Raw genomic sequence first — 23,291 nt, 5'->3', positions numbered from 1 at the left:
ATTTAAATCAAAATTCTATAAGTAAAATAGCAATTAGAGACATACTCTTGTACAAAAAAAATAACAAAAAATGTTAATCTAAAACCAGAAATTAATCTTTGATTTAGTATTACAAGTTTGTTTAATTCATAAAAAGGATTTATCTAGGATTCTTTCAAATAAAAACACATCCATATGTGGTTAGTGTTTAGATGCCAGTGATTCACTTATGCTTGCTGCTGTTAAAAGTCATGTCCGACTGCAGTGGGCTGCAGCCCACCAGGGTCCCCATCCCTGGGATTCTCCAGGCAAAACACTGATTATGTTGCCATTTCCTTCTCAATGCATGAAATGAAAAGTGAAAGTGAAGTCACTCAGTCATGTCCAACTCTTCATGAATGGATATACCTTTCTGCCCATGGGATTTTCCTAGACAAGTATTCGATTTGCCATTGTCACTTATGCTTAGGGTTAAACTGTGGTGGGTACAGTAAGCTTGGATATGATTATGAACCACTGCTAAAATTTCAATTTTTAATAAATCAAACATCTTAAAAATGAGACTCTAGGACAAAATAAGATTTCATTTCTAAAGTAGAATTTCAATGCAGCTTTTCAAGAAATTTAAAAAGTATCTCTTCAAAACAAGAGATCTAGGACAAAAAAAAATCATTAAATGTCTCCTTGATTAGCACAGTTAATGACAGCTTTACTTAGTGTGCATAAGTCAAAAAACAACTCAGAAGTTCACCAAATTAAAAACAAGGATCATTCATATCAGAAATCTGAAACCCAATGAACAAAAGATAATAGAACTAACCTTGGTCAAGAAAATCTCCATGCTGTTATTTGAAGGGCATGGAATTGAGGTAGAAAACCCTCTGTTTGCTCTTGAAATAACATTTGTGTTGAGCACTGAAGCATGATTAAAGTTTCCAACAGGAGAGGGACTCCAGGACTGGCCTTGTGCTGAGAGTGCTGTGTATAGATCTGTTCTGTTTCTCCACCTCAAGTTTGGTGCTGATCACTGCCAGCCTCTCATGAGTCCTGGGGAAGATGGAAAACACCAACTTTACTCATGTTTCCTAAATTATCTGCATTTTTAAAGTTGCCACATAGTAAATGGAATTCCCAATAAACTGTTTGAACACTGAAAAGACAGAGCAGACCTCCTGTAAACAATGATAGTTGTAACCTTGTTCTAAAGAAGTACACATGTGTCTAGGGCTCCTCAAGTAACAAGTAACAGTTGGGAGAGGAGAGAAAGGGCATCAGAGAGAAAGGGAGGTGGCCTCACAGTGACACCTGCTGCCCTCTGGGACACACCTGCCTCCAGGAAACAGTTCAGGGATGAAGAAACACACCATCCCACAAAGCCACTTTCAAGTGTTTTCTTTCACCACCATTGTATACAAGTTTCACTCATGACCTCAGAGAAATTAAGCATTTGGCTCTGAGGTATCACTTAGAGCCACAATCTCAAGGGAGAGGATGAGAAAGTCAAAGGGTGAGACTGAAAAGAGCTAAAACAGCCCCAGGATCAATTACAAGTATCCTCTGCTTTTCCAAAGTTCACTTTATGTTACTTTACTTCTACTATGGGCCTATGTCAGTACCTGTTTTTGATGATAGAAAAAAAAAAAAAAAACCTGAAGACAATTTCTGGTCTCATTTAAAAAGCCAAAACTCTAAACAGTGATCAGTGTACCGGTTTTACAGCAAGAGGCATACCCACATCTCAGCATCAAGCAGCCTTGAACTGGCCACCACTTCACTGGGCTATTCGACTGGCAAACCCACTGACTTTCTCACCCACATCTCAGCATCAAGATTGTCCCCACAGCCCAAAACAAATGCTGGGAGGACCAAGGTCATGAGTGAAATGTATATACACTTGGTGATATTCACTTTATGTATTTTAGCATCGACTAGCAGAATGTGTCCTTGGGTACCTGCTTCTTTGCTTTATGCTGTTTTGGCTTATGAAAGGCATCCTAGGAATGCTCTGCTTTCAGATAGTGGAGAAAGCTGGACTAGGCTCTGGAGGTGGGATCTGCCCTTTCCATTCTCCAGACACTCCCTCAGTCAGGTCACTATATTATTTCTAGCCACTTTGTGAATTATCCTGCCTTTCACCCCTGTGTTAATTTCCCCCCTTTTCACAAGCATGCCTCTACATAGTGTGGAAAAACTTGATACAGTACTAATAGTTTGTCTAAGGGCGCCCCCTTAGCAGTGACTATCCACTTAGCTTTCACTTCCTAGTAATCTCAGGAACTGTGCTCTATAAAAATATTAGGCTTTAGAGACAAATTAATGAAGTAAATTTATTTTCTGTGATTCTGTGTTTTGACTTACTTGTCTAGTTTATCTTTCAATGACTTTCTAACTTCAAGTTTTACTAGGTAGAGATGCTTATATTTTTCCAACTCGTCTTTATTAGAATCTTCTTGCAAAGTTTTCATCTTAGAGAGTTCAGATTCTAAGTCTTTAATTCTGAGTTCCATCTGTTGAGATCTTGCTTGTATCTAAGGCAAGTTGAAATAGATAACATTTTAAAAATAATTATAACCAGGAAAATTATATTTGTTTCCTTTAGTTTTGAGTCAGTAATTCAGAGAGTGATTACAAAGGTGAAAACAAAAAGAGCAGAAGTTTAAAACAATTATCATCAATGTGAAGTGAGTTAAATCTGAATTATAAAATTAAAGTGGAATGACTGTTATAGTAGTACTTATATAATCTGATAATTCAAAGAATAAGAGGATCAACTTAAAATTTTAAAAACTGAATGAGACAAGAATAATTCAAGAGGATGGCATCAGTTCTAAACCACGATATTTTCTTTTCTTCATAATGGTCTTATTTTATACCAACTGGTCTTATAAGTAAGAGGATTCTCAAGTGAGAATCATTCTGATAGGACAATTTAGTGAAAACTGTGGGGAAAACTGAAATATTTAAAGGGAAAACAAGTGCCCCCCCATTCCAGAAATCTACAAAACATACTGCTCTAAGGGAGGTAGAGGAAACACGCAAGTTGTATATGTCTGAAATGTAATAGACAGTGAAAATGATTTCAAGCACATGACAGATCAACAAATTAACCTACAAAAATAGGTTGACTTCTTTTCATTTCTCTATAAGATTCTGTCTTGCTCTTTCTTCAGTAGCCTGTTGATACTGCTCTACTTGACTGCGTTCTATCATATTCATTTCTATATGACTTTTGAGGGTCACTACATCTTGCTCCAACTTCTTTTTCTTCTCTCTAGTTTTTTCACATTTCTTTTGCATTCATTCCATAGATAATAACTCCTGTTGAAATACTTGATTTTTCTGCATCCACGTGCAGACATTTTGAAGATGCAGTTTCCAGCTCTACTGGAAAATCATCAGTCTTCAAGAAGAAAATGAGACCATTTGGTAATGAGGAATGTGGATTAAGCACAGCCTAATTCAAACCCAGGATCAAATTAAAAGGATGGTATGTGTATTGTAGAATGTAGGACCAGGGATTACTCAGAGAATCAAGAAAGATGTTCACACCACCAAGATTCACAAAATATATTCTTCACTGTCATCTTTGTCAAACAACATTTGCACTTGATTTTATACTCTTTTATTGTTCTACAATAATATTTTTCTATCTTTCTTCCATAAAATGACTACAAGTCCCCTCTTGGTAGAACGTCTCTTAATCCTTCCCTCATCTTAATGTCCCAGGGTTTTAAAGTAGTTTAAGGGATACTATATTGAGTTATCTAGGGCTAAGTTAATAAATGCCTCTCAAAAGAAATCTGTGAGAATAAGACTCTAATTAATAAATCTTATAAATACAGAGTCTAATCCCATAAGCCTTTTCCTGAACTACAAAGACGTTTGCTAATTTGAATTGCAGTCCAAAGAGAAATGATTTGCAAAGATGAAGAAATCCCATCTCCTAACAGTTTACAGAGATGATCCATACATTTTTCTGAACAGCAACAACAAAAAAAAGCCTCATTCTTGTAATCCTTTGTTACTGTCCTTTTATGCAAGACAAGTGCTGTGCATATCTAAAAATATTCCCTGTAATACCAATATATTCTTAGATAAGATTCCCCCTCATGGAAAAAAATGGCAACAGTGTAAAATTAGGGGCTAAACTCTTCCTCAGAGACTAGATAACAATGGCTAAAGTGAAAAGGCTCCATGAGAGGTGGACATTCAGGAAAGCCCCATGAAGGAGGAGAGACTGGGCACCAGGTCTCAAATAATGGAGGCCTAGTCAAAAGGAAAAGAAACTGTAAAGACAGAAAGGATAGCCTGAGCAAGGGCCAAGAAAGCTGAAATCAGCCAGTTACCTCTGAGGATAAAAATTCAACCACAGGGAAACAAAAACATGTCCACACAGAAATGTGTAAATCAGTGTTCACAGCAGCATCATTAATTGCCCCAAAGTGGAAACAACCCAAAGCTCCACCAACTGATGATGGATACATGGCTTAGTCAAATACTATTGACTGATTGACAACCAACTAACAGAAGAACTGATATGTGCAATCACACAGATGAACCTCAAAAACATGACGTCAGATGAGAAAAGCTAATCCCAAAGAAGCACATATTGTATGATCCCATTTATATAAAATACCCAGAACAGGCATGTCTACAGAGACAGATATTAGACTAGGGGTTGCCTGGGGCTGAGGGATGGAAGGCCACGGGTGGTGGCTAAGGGATACAGGGTTTCTTTTGCGGGGTGATGGAAAGGCTCTAAAATTGACTGTGGTCACAGGTGACACATCTCTAGACTAAGAGATACTGAACTACACATGTTGAGTGGGTGAATTCTATGATATGTGAATTATATCTCAATAGCTTTAAAAAAATCCAATGGTAGGATCTAGATAATCTTCTTAATTCTCTAGTTTGGATGTATGTACTATACATCATCTGAGTACCTCCATGCTTTTGCAATATACTTAAAATGAAAAGGAAAGAAGGCAATGCCTATATTTCATCTGGTTTTTATAATACCCTTTCTGCACAAGTTATTCTGAAATCCATGAAATAAATAAATACAGAACTCTACAGCCAGTCATAAAAAGAAAGATGAGAAATGATAATTTTCTGGAATCTTCCATTAAACATTATCCTTTGATTTTATCTGGCTAGCCTCCTTATGTAATACAGCTATCACTAAAAAAAAGTATTGTTTCAAAGAGAAAAAAGTCTCTCAACTTGTGTGAACAGTGAGGCGCAATTCTCAACTTTCCTAAGGGCAAATAATATAAGAAAAAATATATATAATGCAAATGGCAGAATGAAAGTCAGAGGTTAAGAAATGAGTGCATTATAAAGATAAGAAACTTATAGTAAATTACTTGTAACAAAAATACAAAAGAAAGCTGACCATGAAAATGAGCGTCCTAAAACACTTCATCCTACATATTAACTGTTGACACGTTCAATTTCATACATACCTGACTTGTGGGTTGATGTATGTTGTTCTTTAAATCCTGTGTCTCAGCTTCTAATTTAGCACAATTAGACATGCTCTCCAGTGAAGCCTCTGACATAGACTTCTTTTTCAGGGCATCTTTTTCAGCCAGTTCTTGTTGAAGTTGTCTCACAACTGCCTAATAAGACACTCTGTCACTGAGTTTAACAAATCACTTTACTATTCTGTTATGTTAAGAATAGATAACTCCAACATACGTACTTTGAAAACTATCACCACCTTCTTCTCCCTCCTCACTGAATTTGGTTACAGACATGGAAGGGGCCACCTTCTGGCCTTTCTGATATTAAGTTATTCAGACAAAAGATGCACACCCGCTGTCCACGCCCTGCTCCTCCCACTAGATCTGCAGAGCTTCACCACCTCACAACCAGAGAAAAATAGATTTGAATGTGGGACAAGTGGTGGAAAATTCCACTCTGTGGAACATTTTCCCTCTTTCTTTATTAGAGGCTTCTATTACCTTCAGAGATCTTCACATATTCCAACCAGTGCTCAGATCTTTCCAACAGATTCCTAGCTCAGCAGAAAAATGAGGCCATTCCCTTGTGGCTTATCTATTTTCTGTCTAGTAGTATGTCTATGTTAATCCCAAACTCCTAATTTATCCCTCCTCCCCACCTTTGCCCTTGGCTAACCATAAGGACCTACTGTAGAGCATGGTGAACTCTACTCAATATTCTGTAGTCACCTACATGGGAAAAGGCACTGAAAAAGAATGGATATATGTATAAGGATAACTGAATCAATTTCCTGTACATCTGAAACTAACACAAAATTGTAAAGCAACTATACTCCAATATAACAGAAAAATAAAATTTAAAAGATGAGGTTGCGCCCACGGCCTTCAAGGAGCCTCATTAAAGTGGCCTCTTCTACCTGTCTCCAGACCGCAGGCCCTACAATCCTCTCCCTGACTCACTCCATTCCTGCTGATCATGAATCCTGACACCCTTCATTTTTAGTGGACAAGCTTGTATCTAAATGATATTAATTGATACTGAAAATGAGAATTATGAGCAAATTGTTGTAAAAATATTCTACTGCTGCTGCTGCTGCTAAGTCGCTTCAGTCATGTCCGACTCTGTGCGACCCCATAGACAGCACCCCACCAGGCTCCCCCGTCCCTGGGATTCTCCAGGCAAGAACACTGGAGTGGGTTGCCATTTCCTTCTCCAGTGCATGAAAGTGAAAAGTGAAAGTGAAGTCGCTCAGTTGTGTCCAACTTGTAGCGACCTCATGGACTAGGCTCCTCCGCCCATGGGATTTTCCAGGCAAGAGTACTGGAGTGGAGTGCCATTGCCTTCTCCAAAAGTAAATCATAAATAGCAGTGGGAAGATTAAATCAAGAAGAATTTTGCTAAAGCTCACCACTTGAGTCCCAAATTATGTTTTAATGGTAAGTAGATGCATTTAAAGAGTTGAGTGGCTTTAAGAATAAATGATTCAAGGCTAAAATGTTTCCCATATTAACTCAAATTGATGTGAATAAACATAAAATTATACCAACAAATATGACACAAAGCTATGACAAGCTACCAAAGCCAAAATATGATATAGCCTTTGGGAAACCTGGAATTAACTGTCAAGGTAATCCATGTAACTGAAGCTTAATTTTGAAATGTTCATTTTAGGTTTGAGCATTTCATTTATCTGCTTCATCACGATACTGACATGTGGTAACATAAAGATTAAAATTATTACCTTAATAGTAAAAGAGTAAATTACTAATATCTATCTGTATTAACAATTTAGAACCGAATCTCTTAACATTTCATAAGACATGATGTCTCTACTCAAAGTAAAGCATTTCCTGGGTCTAATTTTGATTTGCTGGAGACAAGTTGTGTTTTTAGGCTGGTTTAGAGACTATAGATTCACAGCCTATGTATTTTTATATTCAACTAGATTCAACATTTAGCCAGAATCAAGCCAAAATCAAAACTTTGAATTTTCTTTCAGGAAGTCTGAGAATTATTTCTCCTTCTGGATACTTACTTCTCTTTCTGCTTTTTCATTTTTGTACTGATACATTCTCTCTTTTAAATGATTACGTTCCTGGATTAACTCCTTGTTTCTTTCCTCCAGCATCAGACCTTGTTTCTCACTTTCAGCCTGAAGTTTTCTCATGATCTGCAGATACTGGTCTTGGATGCTAATGACTGTCTTCTCCTTACTGTTGGCTTTGTTTTGTGCATCATCCAGTTGCTGCCGGAGCAATATGTTTTCACTCCGGAGTTGAGATAATGTTTCCTCTAAGGAGTCCTGCTTTCCAAGGTATTTATTCACTTTTCCTTGTTCATTCAGATACAGGTGTTCAATTTCCTGCTTTTGACACTCTGCTTGGCAAAGGTCTCTCTGGACACGTTCTAACATCAAAATCGTTTCTCTAAGATTATCTCTCGTGTGCTGCAACTTGATTTTTACCTGATGGAATTTACTTTCTGCTGTAGAAAGTTGCTGGGAAAGCGCCTCATTCTTATCTTTTAGGTTAGCCACATCAGACTTCATTTTGTCGTGCAAGCATAACCACTCTTCTTCTGCTTTCTGGAAGGCAAGCTCCAGGTCTCTTTGTGATGTCTGACCTTGATCATGATCGTGAAAGGCAGCAGCCAGTCTAGAACGGTAGGATTCCACTTCTGTTTCCAGTCTTTGTTTGTTTTCTTTTTCGTTCTCCAGCTTAGACTTTAGCATTGTATTCTCAGCTGTCAGAACATTAAGCTGGTCTATATACTGGGATATAGTTTTTGTTAACCTTTCCTCATTCAGTTTTATAGTGTTTTGAGCATCATCATTCTTTGCTTTGACAATTTCAATGTCCTCAAAATAGTTCTTTTCCTTTTCCAGATTCTGGTTTTTCATTGCCTCTATTTCCAGTCTTAGCATGGCAATTTCATCCTGCAACATGTGGTTTTTGCACAACAGGTCTTTTGGTTCTTCAGGACCAGCAGAAGCCTAAGTGAAACAAAGGAGATTTTTAGCTAGTACACAATAAAGTAACATTTCATGATTTCCTCTGAAATGAAAGACTATCTTGTATGCTTATACAATGAAAGGCTGTACCAAGTGTGTCTCCAAAACAGAAAAAATAAGGCTCGATACAAACCTCAGACTTTATAAAAGCAGAAATTTTCAAACGTTCAAAAATTTAATTGAAGACAATGAATCCATGAAAGTCAAAAAGAAATCCCAGGAGACTTTTCAAGAAGCTCAGACCTGGAGAGGCTTTTCTCTGAACTACAATAAACCCAGAAGGCTTAAAATATAAGATTTATAGACCTGACTTCACTTAAAAATGGCATCTGATGTGAATATTTATACAATGGAAAACTACTAAGTCATAAAAAAGAATGAAATAATGCTATTTGCAGCAACAGGGATGGACCTAGACATTATCACCCTAAGTGAAGAAAGTCAGACAAAGACAAGTATTATATCATACTGCTTATATGTGGCGGAGAAGGCAATGGCACCCCACTCCAGTACTCTTGCCTGGAAAACCCATGGATGGAGGAGCCTGGTAGGCTGCAGTCCATGGGGTCGCTAAGAGTCGGACACGACTGAGCGACTTCACTTTCACTTTTTACTTTCATGCATTGGAGGAGGAAATGGCAACCGACTCCAGTGTTCTTGCCTGGAGAATCCCAGGGATGAGGGAGCCTGATGGGCTGCCGTCTATGGGGTCGCACAGAGTCGGACACGACAGAAGCGACTTAGCAGCAGCAGCAGCAGCTTATATATGGAATCTAAAATGAACTTATTCACAAAACGGAAAGACATAGAAAAAAAATTTATGGTCCTCATACGGGATGAGGGGGTAGGGGAAGGGATAAGTTAGGAGGTTGGGATTAACATATACATACTGCTGCTGCTGCTAAGTCGCTTCAGTCGTGTCCAACTCTGTTTAACCCTTAGACGGCAGCCCACCAGGCTCCCCCATCCCTGGGACTCTCCAGGCAAGAATACTGGAGTGGGTTGCCATTTCCTTCTCCAATGCGTGAAAGTGAAAAGTGAAAGTGAAGTCGCTCAGTCGAGTCTGACTCTGTGCGACCCCATGGACTGCAGCCCATCAGGATCCCCCGTCCATGGGATTCTCCAGGCAAGAGTACTGGAGTGGGGTGCCATTGCCTTCTCCGAACATATACATACTAGTAGATGTAAAATAACCAGCAAGGATCTACTGTACAACATAAGGAACTACACTTAATATTCTGTAAGAAGAATCTGAAAAGGAAAATGTGTGTATGTGTGAGTGTGTGTGTGTGTGAGTGAGTGTGTATGTGTGTTAATCACTCAGTCATGTTTGACTCTTTGCGACCCCATGGACTGTAGCCCACCAGACTCCTCTGTCCATGGAATTTCCCAGTCAAGGATACGGGAGTGGGTAGCCATTTCCTTCTCCAGGGGATCTTCCCAACCCAGGGATTGAACCCAGGTCTCCTGCATTGCAGGCAGATTCTTTACAGTCTGTGCCAGCAGGGAAGCCTCATTTATACACACACACATACAAATATATCTGAATCACTGTGCTGTATACCTGAAACTAATGCAATATTGTAAATCAACTATAATTCAATAAACAACACCACTTGCTGGCTTTATAAATACTGCATCTGATACCTCCTATACAGCCACTTCACAGTAAGCGTGATTACTGTGTATATATTTAAATTTATTTAAATATACCAAATATATTAAATTTAATATTTAAATTTTATAGATTTAAATAGATTAAATTTCATATAAAGATTTTCCTTGAGAATATGCTACCTTCTAACATTTTCATAAGCAATTATAAGAATTATACCTATTGACAACTGTACTAAGTACTTCTACAAACATCAATTAACTCATTAGCTGTAATGATTCTGGAAAGGGAGAAGTTAAAAATATAAGTAAGCTGCAGGTGTTTCACCAGGTCTTTTGACTCTACTAGTTCTCTTACATCAAACCACAGTTACTTCTCTAGTACAAACATATAAATACAAAATAAGCCTCCTATTTCATTCATGGCACATACACTAATGGGAAATAAGGTGAAATTTAGAAAGCTCTTCTTAGAAAACCATGAGATTATTTGCTGCTGCAATAAATTTCATTATCTTTCCATAATGTTTAATAGGGTAAGATGGGGGAAATACAATGAAAAACACTTAATAGCTATCACTAAATATATATTACGGCATATCTATCACTGTTTTCAAAAGTTCCTTGTACTGAAATAAGACACTACACAGAGCAGAGTGTTCATTTTCTCACAAGTAGAAGAATGACTTCCAAAATATGATCTCTGAACTGCCTATAGTTTCCTTCTTACCATCAGTGGAAGTGATAAACTACCCTAATGATGGGTCAAGGAAGTGAATTCACTACCAAACCCCAGAATATCTATTATTAGTAGCAAGTGCTTTTTTTCCCCCCTTGGTGGGGGAGAGGCACTTTTATAATTTTATTCTAAAGAAACAACTTTTTAAAGTGTTCGAAACTGTTTTTACAATGGATGTTGCACTTTTTACAAATTGAAAAACAATAAATGATGTGAAAAGGTCGTTGACAGGGTGTTGGTTAAAGAAATGACAGTGGAGCCAAGAACGGACTCTGATTCAGACACTGACGGTGATGACGTGCATGGAGCGATGCTCACCCCAAAGCAGAGTGACTTTGTCGGGTGGTGCGGTCAGTGGGGGAGCACACGCGGTCTTCCTGGCCTAAACCACAATCAGGGTTCCGGGTCCTTAGAGACAGTTGCAAAAGATTTGAGATCAATTCCTATGGAAAATAATAAAGGTCTCTCTTTGGACGAGGCCATTGTATGTCCCTACCTGACTGCTGTAGACAAATGGATTTGAATTACAAATAGTACTTTCCTGAGCTCTCCCTGAGAGCTTTCTGTTGCAGGAGATCTGCTGGTAGGACCTTGGGGATGAGACCCAGTCTGTATTTGAGAGGGATATCGGGCAGGGGAGTGAATTCCTCTGCTCTGAGATGCCACTCGACAACTCTTCAGAATGAAGGACAATCAACTTCAATAGTGTCTGGTTTCTACCAACTGCTGGAAAAAAATTCCACGGGGAACATTCTTGCACCTCTTGAGGATGCCACTTAACACCTGTCCTTGAGGACTCTACTGTGAGGGAGAACTCAGCTGGGAAAGCTGGAGCCAGCTCTGAGCTGTTCATGGGGAAGGTGGACTGGAGGGCTGACGGGCACAGAGGGAGGGGGGTCCACGACCCTCAGCCACCTGCCAGATTGAAGCCAAGAGGTAACTTGATGTAAAATTAGATACCATTTTCCCTCCCAGTTCCCCTTCTCTTCTAGACCTATTCGCTCACAAATGGTCCCTCAAGGCAGAAGGATCTGTTGCATGAGGTGGGCAGAGAGCTTAACCTCTAGTTTCTACACCAATCTCAACCCTGCGGTTTTTCAGTATCTATTGTGTGAGCTACTGACCATGACCTCTTTGTCCCTCTGATCATAAAAGTGCACCAGCATTTTAGGATTATAGAATTCTTATTTCTGGCCCTGTTACTTTGGGAATTTTTAATTTCTTTTGCTTTTGTTTTTAAGAAGTAACCTAAAATTTCCTATAACAGTAAATAAAATGACACTAAATAACTGGTACAACACAAAATAAAATGGTATTTTTCAAAAAAAGAGGGATATTAGATATAATATTGATGAAGTAGTGTTAGAAATTTGAAATTTTCACCAAAGGTAACTCTACCTGATTCTGATTATTTGTCACAGTCTTCAGTTCCATTTCTAGTGCTCGGAGAGTGAGTTCAAGTTGCTGCTTCTTTTCAACTTCTTTACTATATTCATCTTCTTTTCTTCTTAACTGCTCCCTAATTTTTTCATATAACATATTGGAATTTCTTCTATTCTCTTCTTCTTGATTTAAGGTGAATCTGCAAAATTTAGAGATCTCTTCTTAGAAAATTATGAGATTATTTGCTGCTGCTGCAATAACTTTTGTTCCCTCTTCACAATGTTTAAAATAGTAAAAATGGGAGGAATACACTGAAAAACACTTAATGATCACTGTTTTCATACAGAGGGCTAAGAATAAAACTGCATAAAATTTTGTTTTTATTTTGTCTTGAGAAAAATGGCTACTTCATACCTCTGGGGGTCGGAATGTAAAGCAATATAAGCTTTCCTAAGAATAGTTTAGAAATATAGATCACAGATCTTTTTAAAATTTCTCTACTTTAACCAAATAATACAATATTATTAAAGAAAATGTATTCAAAATAATTAGAAAGGTAGAAATGAATTTATAGAAAAGATGCTCCTTGCAGTATTAAATAGAATACACAAAAGTGGAAAACAAGCGAAAGTCACTTTGGTAAATAATTAATGGGGTTTCCATTATGGTGGATTTCTGTATGGTCATCAAAATGATGATTTGGAAAAAATATACATTAAGTTATTAGAAGCATTCACTGTTAAGAACCTGTTATATTATTTCCAAGAATTTCACACTCCACAATACTAATGATGTTTTCTTCCCTGTAAAATCTGAGAAGGTAAGTTAGTCCTTATAATACATCTACATCTCTGCAGTATTAAAGGAAACAACAGTTCAAATATTTCTTTAAAAGCAAGATGTACGGTACCTCAAGCTTCTGTGCTCTCGTTCCCACTCCACTTTCTGATGCTCTAACTGTGATTTCACTTCTTTGGTTTCTGACAGCTCTTTTTGTAGCCCACAAAACTTGCTTTTCATTTTGTGAATTTCTCCTCTAAGTAGTTCACAGTGTTTTCTTTGAAAATTTACTAATCTGTCATGTGAAAAAATTGCATCCTGAATTTTCAACAAGCTACCAGAATCTTCATGATGAGAAAACAAAGATAGAAACAAACAAAAAAAATTAATGTGAATAAGTTTTGAATATAAAGGACTGTGCCTTTCATGGTCACTCATTCATGTACTGAACAAATATTAAGTGTCTATAGTGCGGAAGACATTATTCTAAGCCCTGAAGATAAAACAGACACCCCTGGCTCTTGTTTAGCTTGAAGTCTAGTACAAGAGAAAGAGAAATCAAATAATTATGATCTCAGATAGATACTACAAGAAAAGAGAGTTCTATGATAACAGAACTTGAAATAGACTGGGTCCTGGAAAAATTTCCCTGGGGAAGAGATGTCACACTGAGAAATGGAGGATGAGCAGGAAGTAGTAAGCAGAGTAGGAGGAACAACCCTGTGGACAGTCTCCAGCTACCATATGTTTCTAACCAAGACAGAGTTAACAGCTACCGATTTACCTTCCTGAGTGGAGCAAGCAAAAACAACACGGACAAAATACATTAAACAATGATTTTCATGACAAGAACTTAAGGGAATGAAGGACAATGATCCCGGAAACACATGAGGTTAGCCTAAGGAACGCCCCAGCTCACTGCCTTGAGAGAATTTCCAAGCCCCAACATGGGGAGAAGGAACAGAAGCACAGTCCACTGGACTCCCCACGTGGAGGTGATGAAGCTGAGAGTCTGGTGAAACCAATGTGGGCAGAGATCACAGGACAAAACCGTGGAGAGGAGAGAGTGGGACAGAGAAAAGGGACCCAGGAGAACTGAGGAGGAGCCCCTCAGGTATTCAACAGAGGAACAGACAATGCACTTAAGTGAGAAACCACCTGAGATCAGGGAGAAACCACGTGGAAAGACTACAGGAAGCCGTGCCTGGAGCTCACGCGCTCCCAGGGATTCTATCTAGCCTCCTGAGCCAGGCGGGAAACACTCCTACCTACCAGAAGCATGAACAGGGTAGTCAGCAAGGTCTGGCCTCCAGGGCAGGAAATAATCAGCCCTAGCCCCAGGGCCCCTCTGGATGCACCTAATGCATCATGAGAAGCAAGAGCACAGAAGGATCTCTGGAAAACTCTCAATATTTGGAAACTAAATCATATGGATCTAAATAACCCTTATCAAAGAGGTAATGAAAAGAGAAAGTACAAAGTATTTTGAACTGAAGGAAAATGAAAACGTTAAGACCAGCAGACATTTTAGGAAACTGACAAGCTGATTCTAAAATTCATGTAGAAAGAAGGGTAAAAAATAAAACCAGATGAAGCTAGACAGTTGTGACCTTTAAGCAGGCAGCAAAAAGAATCAACAGTTGGGCTTTAAACAAGGGGGTAACATGATGAGACCTGAATTTTAAAAAATAGGTAATAATTACAGCTGCTGTGCAGGCCGAGGTTCCGTGAGGTGGAGTGGCAGGGAAAGAATTCCTGAGATTATTTCAGTTATTCTAGGAGGAAAATGATGCTGACCTGACCGTGGGTGAAGGCACAAGAAAGAATAAAAGTCAACAGAAGGTACAGTGAGTGAGAGGATCATAGGCCTGTGGCTCAGAGTATACACTCACTTTCATGTTCCTTTAATGCAAAACAAAATTCTGAGATGCACAGCACTGTAACACATCCCTGGCTCTAGAGCAGTACTGACAAGGTGTGCATATATTACTACTCTAAACACAGACAGGCTTTCTGTTAACATTTACACTGTGGTCCTACCTTTACACCCCAAGTCAAGAGGTTCTACTTGCAACGTGGAATTTGCAGAGTGAAGTGCGTTGCCATCCTCAGAAACCATCTCAGACGACTGAGTTAAGTCATCCAGGTCGTTCACATAATTCATTTGCTCTTTGACCTAATATAAATAATACTGTTTCACAATGTCCTTAAAATATGTATAAAATATACTAAGTGTACAGAGGTGATAAATATCTCTTTATCAAAGCAAAAACAGATATTTCTTAAAAGAAGAGAGTTTTATCAAAAGGGTAAATTTACCAACAGTGTTTCTAAATGATGTGTTCAAAGTAAACTTCTCTACAACAAAGGAAGATTTTTTACTTTACCACTATTCCTTTTACAAAGTATTTTTGACAAGGATAATAATATTTTTGAAAGTTCATTTTTTTTTTTTTACTATACCTTCTTCTTTTCATACGGTGTTTTCCTTGCAGGCCTAAAAGAACAAATGATTCTCTTCAGGCTAATAGTAAATATTCAAAAATACAAACAATACCTAAACTTTTCTTTTTTTATATAAACTCTTTGCATTGGCAAATAATTTTCTATAAAAGGATGCAACAATAAACAAGAGGAGCATTAAAGGACAAAAAAATATGTCAGTAATATTAATAAAGTATTAAAGTTAGATCCAAGGAAAAGGAAAAACATATTACTTGCGTTATGTGATAGGAAACAGTGTACCAGTGTTTTTTGCACCTGTCCTTTAATCCCATGGATGGAGGAGCCTGGTAGGCTGCAGTCCATGGGGTTGCTAAGAGTTGGACACGACTGAGCGACTTCACTTCAGTTTTCAATAAGAACTAACCTTCATGGCAATAAAACGTATCTGGGAGGTATTCCTTCAGTCCTTCTAAGAAAGAAACCCATTTGAATAACCAAGACTTTTTGAGGACTTCCTAGGCATCGGTTATGCATTATTAGAACCACTTGACATGTCTTAAAGGCATTTTCATCCTCACAGTCATTCTGGGAGATAGGTATAGGAAGAAGTGGAGCACACAAAGCTGAGGAACTTGCCCAAGCTCACTCAACAGGTCATCAAACAGACCCAGAATTCAAGCCCAGAAATCTGGCTTCAACACTGCTCTTCCAAAATACGCTGAGAAAGGAATATTGAAAAGTTTTTTTAAGTAATATGAGAGCAAATGAATCTATAGTATTATTCCATGTCTAGCTATAGCTATAAATAATAATTTCTGAATCTTAAAACATATTTCTCAAAAATTATAAAGACTTTAGAGGTAGGCAAGACTGGAGACCTACTTTAATAAAGTTTTGTTTTTTGTAAAGAAATTCATCAGTAGGCATTCATTCAACCATTCTGCTGTTTCTTCATTCATCTGACATACACTTATTGAGCACATAATATGTGTTAATGATACTCTTAGTACAGGAAGCACAGTTTTTGTCATTTAGATCTATATAATCCAAAAGAAATAATTTGTGAAAGACTGTTAGTAATTTTTTTCTATTGAATATAAACAAAATCTTCCCCTTTTGGTTGGAATCTATAAACAACTATGAAGTTAATATGATGTGACGTTTCAGAGCATCTTACAAAATCAAAGCTACTCACAATGTTACTATCAACTGAATCATCAAGGAATGATCAAATCCTATTCAGTATAGCCTAAATGTTTGTAAATTCACAATTATGTAATTTTTGAAAATCTATATATGATAGAACTAACTTAAGTAATCATTTGCATATTCTGTTACACAAGAATATTACTCTTCAGAACCAATGAGCAAGCCCTTATCATAAAACTAATACATGAACAGAACTATTATGTACAATTAGTTTACTGTAATAGTTTAAAGATAATGTCATACAATCAGTAAGCTTTCTGGTACTGGAAATGCAAACAAGATGAAACTAAATAAGCACATTTTCTGCTGGCTCATTTCCAGTAGCATACACACTCTAAAAGCTTCCTTCTTAACATAAAACAAGAAACACCTTTGAACTCTACATTCCTCTTGAGTTACCATCCAGTTCTTCATTGCCTGTCCCAATAATATTCCCTAGGGAATGTTTATGTGTATTCACTACAGTCCAGCTTCCAAATGGACTATTTACTGAAATGACTTCTGACCAAAGGCACTGGCCCTCACCTTAACCTTTCAGCAGTGTTCATCCACTATAGTTGAGGAACCTCTTGTCTTGGCCTGAGCACTGTATTATGCTGCTCTATTTCCAGAAGAAGTATTTAATGCTAATATTTCTTCCCCTACAAAGAATCTGTAGAATGTACCTGTCATCATCCTGATCCACTTCCCTTAAAATGCTGTCATCATTCACGTGCAGCAGACCACCAGTCAGTGACTCAGTCTTTTCAAATACTGGTGCAATCATACATTCTTCTGGTGTCCGTTTGTCATTGTTCTTTTTCTTTACTTTCTTCCTGTGCACACCAGGATTGCTATGTTAAAAAATCCACAAAAAAGCAAATGTTTTCTAATAATTTGACTGATAAAGAATTAAAAAAAAACAATTTTTATAAAATTCCAACTCTTACCCATCTAAAGTCATTGATTAATTCACAAAACAGTTACGAAGTACCAACCATATGCAAGGAAACAAATTCTTCCTTCAAACACAGATATACAATTCTGATACAATATGATATGTAAAAGTTGACATATGAAAGTGATAAGTGAAATAAGGAAGGATTTGCAGAAGTGAAGACAGGAGGTCGTGAGAAACAGAAAAGGAAGAAAATGATTCTACTTGGAGATTCAAATATGAGCACAAACATCAGGCCCATGGCACCTAGGCCGTTTCCTAGGAACCTGGAAGGAAGAGTATAAAATACATGGAAGAAAGTAAAGAGATGCATCTGGAAGGACATTGAGAAGAACCTCAAGAGCTACACTGAAAACCTGGATGGAGTCCACTGGCTAAGCACCTTGACTCTTAGACATGGCAGTCATAATTAGATTTACACTATATTTGTTATTTTGCTTCTGAATATAATAATGGTGAATTTAGGGATTTCCCTGGTGGTCCAGTGCTTAGGAGTCCCCCTGCCAATACAGGGGGCATGGGTTCGATTCCTGGTCAGGGAAGATCCCACATGCCATGGTGCAACTAAACCCATGCTCTGCAACTACTGAAGTCAGCACCCTAGAGCCCACGCTCAGTATCAAGAGAAGCCACCACACTACAGCAGCAAAGAACCAATGCAGCCAAAAATAAATTAAAAAGAATTCAAAGAAAAAACTAACAATTAATTTAGATGATATTTTAAATGACATGAGGCATATATACCATGAAAGAAGAAATCAAGGAAGTATTTGGCCAGGGAGGGGAGTTTACTTTTAAACATGATGGGGTGACATCAGCAACATGGCTGAAAGACAGGTGCCTCATCAGTTTTCTCGCCACCAACAACACTTTGGCCTCCATCCATGGACATACTCAAAGGAGGAAAAACCCTGCCAACCAAGGGTACTCTATCCAGAAAAGTCTTTCAGAAATGAAGGATAAATAAAAACTTTCCCAGACAAAGCAAACCTGATGGAGTTCATCACCACTAGTCTCGCCTCATAATAAATGCTGAAAGAAGTCCTCAAACTGAAATGAAAGGATGTTCATTAGTGACATAAAATAAATTTAAATATACAGCACACTGGTTAAGGCAAATATGCAGTCAAATCCAGAATACTCTAACATGTAACATGGTGGTATGTTAACAAAGGAACTCTAGTATTAAGGCTAAAGAACAAGAGTATTAAAAATAACTATATCTCTAGTAAAATAGAAAATCTGTAAATCACAAACATTAGCTCAAGTTAGAAATTATTTTATAGGAAAATAACAAGTGACCTGCTGTTAAATATTGATATAGAATTACCTATCAGAATCTTCATTCTCCATAGCAGGAAACTCCTGGTTGCTGTTTCCTCCGCTCTTTCTCTGCTGAATCAATCCACTCTCATCAGCAGCGTCGCATACGTTGTCTGATATTTCCACTTCACTACTTTTGTGCTTCTTTTCTTCAACCTTTAATGAAAGTTTGACACTAAGAATAATTGCTACTTCTTTATTATAAAGACCTTTGTTTTCAATTTTATTATTTGACTCAGTGTTTGCCCTGAATTTAACTGATAAAAATATATTTTTCTGTTTATTTTATCACTTACAAGTCACTGGAATTTTTGTAAAATCTGCTCCTTTCTGTTTGAGGAAAAGAAACAAAATTCCCCAAATTTCAAAAATGGCTTTCTTCATAAGATGCAATTATTCACATTCAGTCTTCCCCATCTGACTGGCAGAGACAGAGAAATAAAAAGACAAAGACACAAAATCTGTCCTCTTTGGTCTTTACTACCTGGATTTTCCATTAAACAGCCAGATGTAGAGGATGTGACACCGTAGTGCCTCAGAAAGGAAACATTCTTTCTGCACTAAAGCTATTCTTTCCCCACTGCCTTTTACAATTCTTTTCTCACTTGGATCTGGGAGATAGCAAAAAGGTGATGGTGTTCACTAAAATAATGAACCAAAGTTTACCAAAACACAAGGAGCAGAAAGAAACTGAGAAGTTTAGTTAGTGTGGAATTCTGGAAAATAAGTAATGCTTCCCAATTCCACATTCAATAACCATCAAACCTTACAGCTAGAAGGTATAGAAATAATTACCTATTACTGCCCCACTATTTGGCACCCCACTCCAGTACTCTTGCCTGGAAAATCCCATGGACAGAGGAGCCTGGTAGGCTGTAGTCCATGAGGTCGCTAAGAGTCGGACACAACTGAGTGACTTCACTTTGACTTTTCACTTTCCTGCATTGGAGAAGGAAATGGCAACCCACTCCAGTATCCTTGCCTGGAGAATCCCAGGGACGGGGGAGCCTGGTGGGCTGCCGTCTATGGGGTCACACAGAGTCGGACACGACTGAAGTGACTTAGCAGCAGCAGCAGCCCCACTATTTAACAAAAACAGCAATAAAATAAAAAAATGTTCAAGGTTTTGTTCAAAGCCCCTAAAGCAGTACTCCTTAGCAAAAAGAGATGATACAATTCTGTGACATTGAATGTGATAAATTACCAAATGAACTCATCAGATTAATCAGATAAGTTAAAAGCATGACTTTGACACAGTAATTCAATGCCTTAGTTGGAGGGTAGGGCTCATCTCCTTTTTTTTTTTTAAACAGGAGAATACATTGATTTTTTTTTTATATTGTTCAAAGTCAGTCAAAGCACCTCTTACACAAAAGAGCAAACAATTTTAAAAACCTATTACTGAAGAAAGAAAAATCTCACATTATCTCAAAACTCAGTTTTCTCCTTTGGAGATAAACACTTAAATTTTTTAAATTTTTCTTTTTTTGCTCAGGGTTTATACTACCTATGGGCTTCCCTGGTGGCTCAAATGTTAAAGAATCTACCTTCAATGCGGGAGACCTGTGTTTGATCCTTGGGTTGGGAAGTTCCCCTGGAGATGGGAACAGCTACCCACTGTGGTATTCTTTCTGGCCTGGAGAATGCCATGGACAGAGGAGCCTGGCAGGCTACAGTCCAAGGGTTCGCAAAGAGTTGGACATGAGTGAGCAACTTTCACACACATATACACATACTACCTATATGACAAAATCATACATGTCAAAACTTTCTACATTTTAGTAAACAACATAATGGAATGGTCTGTCTAAAAAGAAACATCTGAGAGTGGTGATTAAAACATATGTGGGAGCACATGTATTTGTTATTAAAAAGATACTAAAGTGGCCATGCTGGAAATCTAAGTGCCCAGGGACTGTGGAAAGCAGAGATCACACATAATCAACCACAATGAAGAGATCAGAGGAACATGTGTTCATGTCCCTTCTCTCAGTCACTGCTTTCTTCCCATTCTATGGAAATACAACTTCCCAATCTATGGAAATACAAGCTAAAGGAAAAAAAAAAACCCACAAAACCCTAGCTGATTATACTTCTGAAGCAATTTCCTTGGTGCTTATTCTGGCTCAGAAGATCACATGGTAGATAGTTAAATGAGTTTCCCAGTCCATAGGAAAGACTGATAGAGACAGAATTAGATATTAGATTGATTGAAGGACAAAAGCCATGAAAATAGTTTCCTGAATTCCTATTATTGAGATAACAATTGATTTCTACACAATTACCTATTTAGATGACCCCGCTTTATTCATAAGTGGAAAATCAAAATGGACCAGATCATCAAGAAAGAGAAAAACCAAAGCAAGAGTAAATGAACCTCTCCCTCTTTTGGAAGTTGAATTTTCTCTTTCCAGAGGCAGCAACTCTACTTGTAACATGTCTATTTCATTCTTAAACCTCTAAATGCTGCTGCTGCTAAGTCGCCTCAGTCGTGTCCGACTCTGTGCGACCCCATAGACAGCAGCCCACCAGGCTCCGCTGTCCCTGGGATTCTCCAGGTAAGAACACTGGAGTGGGTTGCCATTTCCTTCTCCAGTGCAGGAAAGTGAAAAGTGAAAGGGAGGTCGCTCAGTTGTGTCCGACTCTTCGCGACCCCATGGACTGCAGCCTACCAGGCTCCTCTGTCCATGGGATTTTCCAGGCAAGAGTACTGGAGTGGGGTGCCATCGCCTTCTCCGAAACCTCTGAATAGCCTTCTCTAATTCTTCATTTACATACACTTCAGATGCGCGGTGACTGTTAGGTGGAGAAGAATTCCCATTTTCTAATTTGGGTTCCACGCTTTTGTTGTCACTAGCACTGCAATTATGTGCATGCAGTGGCTTCTGGAACTAGTCCTGTATTGTTTTATTTTTCAGATCAGTATTTTTTTAACAGTAGGAGGACTGTGAATTTTTATTTGAATTATGTGTTTCATCTTACCGAGCAGACAAGCTGCAGACTACAATGACATGCCTGTCCCATGTCTAATTTTCGATTAGTGGGATCTTGCCTCAGATTTTGTGACATTTGCGTATCAAACTATTGGTCTTCTTTCACTTTAAATGTAATTACCGGGTCCCTTACATTTTTATTTTCTATATCATTATAAAAACTCTCCTCAATTTTGATAAACACATGTTCAATGTCTAGTTGATCATTTTCAAAGTCTACTTTATTTTCAGAGAAACAAAGCTTTGAAGATGACCGACAAGTTTATCCCAGGGACCCAGAATTTACAGATGATGGGATAACATTTTTGAGACTGAGTTCTTTTTGTTCAGAAAATGCTTGGAATACTAGAGAGACAGATACTCCAAATGCATCTTCTTCCTCACAATCAGGTATATTATTTGTGAGATTAGGAGATATTTCCTTTTGGTTTGCTCCTTCTTTAGGGTTATCACATAGTGGATCTTCCTCAGGACAAACGATAATTTGATATTCCTCACAAATTTCACCGAACTTCTGCTTTAACTCATTTGTGATGGGTTTTAACTTATCTTTCCATTCTAATTTGCCTTGTTTGATACACATTTTCTCATACAGTATTAAACCAGAAATTGAAATTTACAGTTTTACATACCTGTGAAAGGTTATTTTCATCTCCATCAAGTTTTTCTTGTTTTTCCTCTGATATCATTTCCAAGTCTAGTTCTGTTGACAAAGCTGCATGTTTAGTTAAAATTACTTAGAATATTTAGATAAAAGACATAATGTTCATTTAAAACATAGATCTACAACATTGTATCAAATGACAGATTAAGTCAATCTTAATCTTCAGCTGAATATTTACTTCTTTAAGAACTACTTCCAATGATCTAAAAACTTCAACAAACCATTTGGGATATACCAGATGTCACCTGGTTACAGGCAAACAGCTCAAAGATTCATTCACAGATTCATCCAAATATCAGTGAACAAAACGAAATGTCAAAATACAGGACAGACATATAAAGTCACCATATATTCTCGTCTCTACCTCATAACAGGACCTTTTTAACAATACACCAAGCTTCAACTGTAACATTATTCATGGTTTATAAAATTCCTCTTATTTTTTATGCTTTTATCAGTTCCTTAATCCAAAATGCTTCCCTGTGCTCTTCCGACAAATTACTTTTCATCTTTTAAAGCTCAACCTGCTTTGTGAAGTTGTCTTTGGTTACTGCTATCTTTCCCCTGATAAACAGGTATCTCTTTCCTTATAGCTACCTTACTTTAAAGATTTTTCTATTGTATCTTTCTAGATTTTCCTAGTGATAGATAAACATCTGAACTGTAAATTATTTCTTCACATGTCTATCCCCTTGGCTCCTAGACTACACAGGAGAAGCTCTTAAAAATCATGTGGGTATAGATTT

At 37.7% G+C, this 23,291-nt stretch overlaps 1 protein-coding gene and 2 pseudogenes across 1 annotated transcript in view; 1 reads left to right on the top strand and 2 right to left on the bottom strand.

The window, feature by feature from the left end:
* LOC106700542 (patched domain-containing protein 3-like) overlaps positions 1 to 23,291 on the top strand; it is a 137,928-nt pseudogene that overhangs the window by 36,961 nt on the left and 77,676 nt on the right.
* The window catches only part of LOC102283549 (patched domain-containing protein 3-like), a 120,344-nt pseudogene that overhangs the window by 25,019 nt on the left and 72,034 nt on the right, over positions 1 to 23,291 (bottom strand).
* The window catches only part of LOC102283266 (ankyrin repeat domain-containing protein 26), a 65,308-nt gene that overhangs the window by 23,781 nt on the left and 18,236 nt on the right, over positions 1 to 23,291 (bottom strand). The window contains exons 6-16 of the mRNA XM_070382148.1: positions 22,514 to 22,596; positions 18,896 to 19,044; positions 17,294 to 17,461; positions 15,438 to 15,471; positions 15,015 to 15,150; positions 13,105 to 13,318; positions 12,210 to 12,393; positions 11,101 to 11,193; positions 7,480 to 8,440; positions 5,448 to 5,599; positions 2,338 to 2,507 (exon numbers count right to left, since the gene is read on the bottom strand). Coding sequence (XP_070238249.1) covers positions 2,338 to 2,507; positions 5,448 to 5,599; positions 7,480 to 8,440; positions 11,101 to 11,193; positions 12,210 to 12,393; positions 13,105 to 13,318; positions 15,015 to 15,150; positions 15,438 to 15,471; positions 17,294 to 17,461; positions 18,896 to 19,044; positions 22,514 to 22,596 — 2,344 coding nt within the window. The remainder of the gene's footprint in view (positions 1 to 2,337; positions 2,508 to 5,447; positions 5,600 to 7,479; positions 8,441 to 11,100; positions 11,194 to 12,209; positions 12,394 to 13,104; positions 13,319 to 15,014; positions 15,151 to 15,437; positions 15,472 to 17,293; positions 17,462 to 18,895; positions 19,045 to 22,513; positions 22,597 to 23,291) is intronic.

Source organism: Bos mutus, chromosome 13 (genome assembly GCF_027580195.1).
Source record: "Bos mutus isolate GX-2022 chromosome 13, NWIPB_WYAK_1.1, whole genome shotgun sequence".
Taxonomy (NCBI): Eukaryota; Metazoa; Chordata; class Mammalia; order Artiodactyla; family Bovidae; genus Bos; species Bos mutus.
Note: the sequence above shows the minus strand (reverse complement) of the source record. Positions and strands in the feature narration are given on the sequence as shown.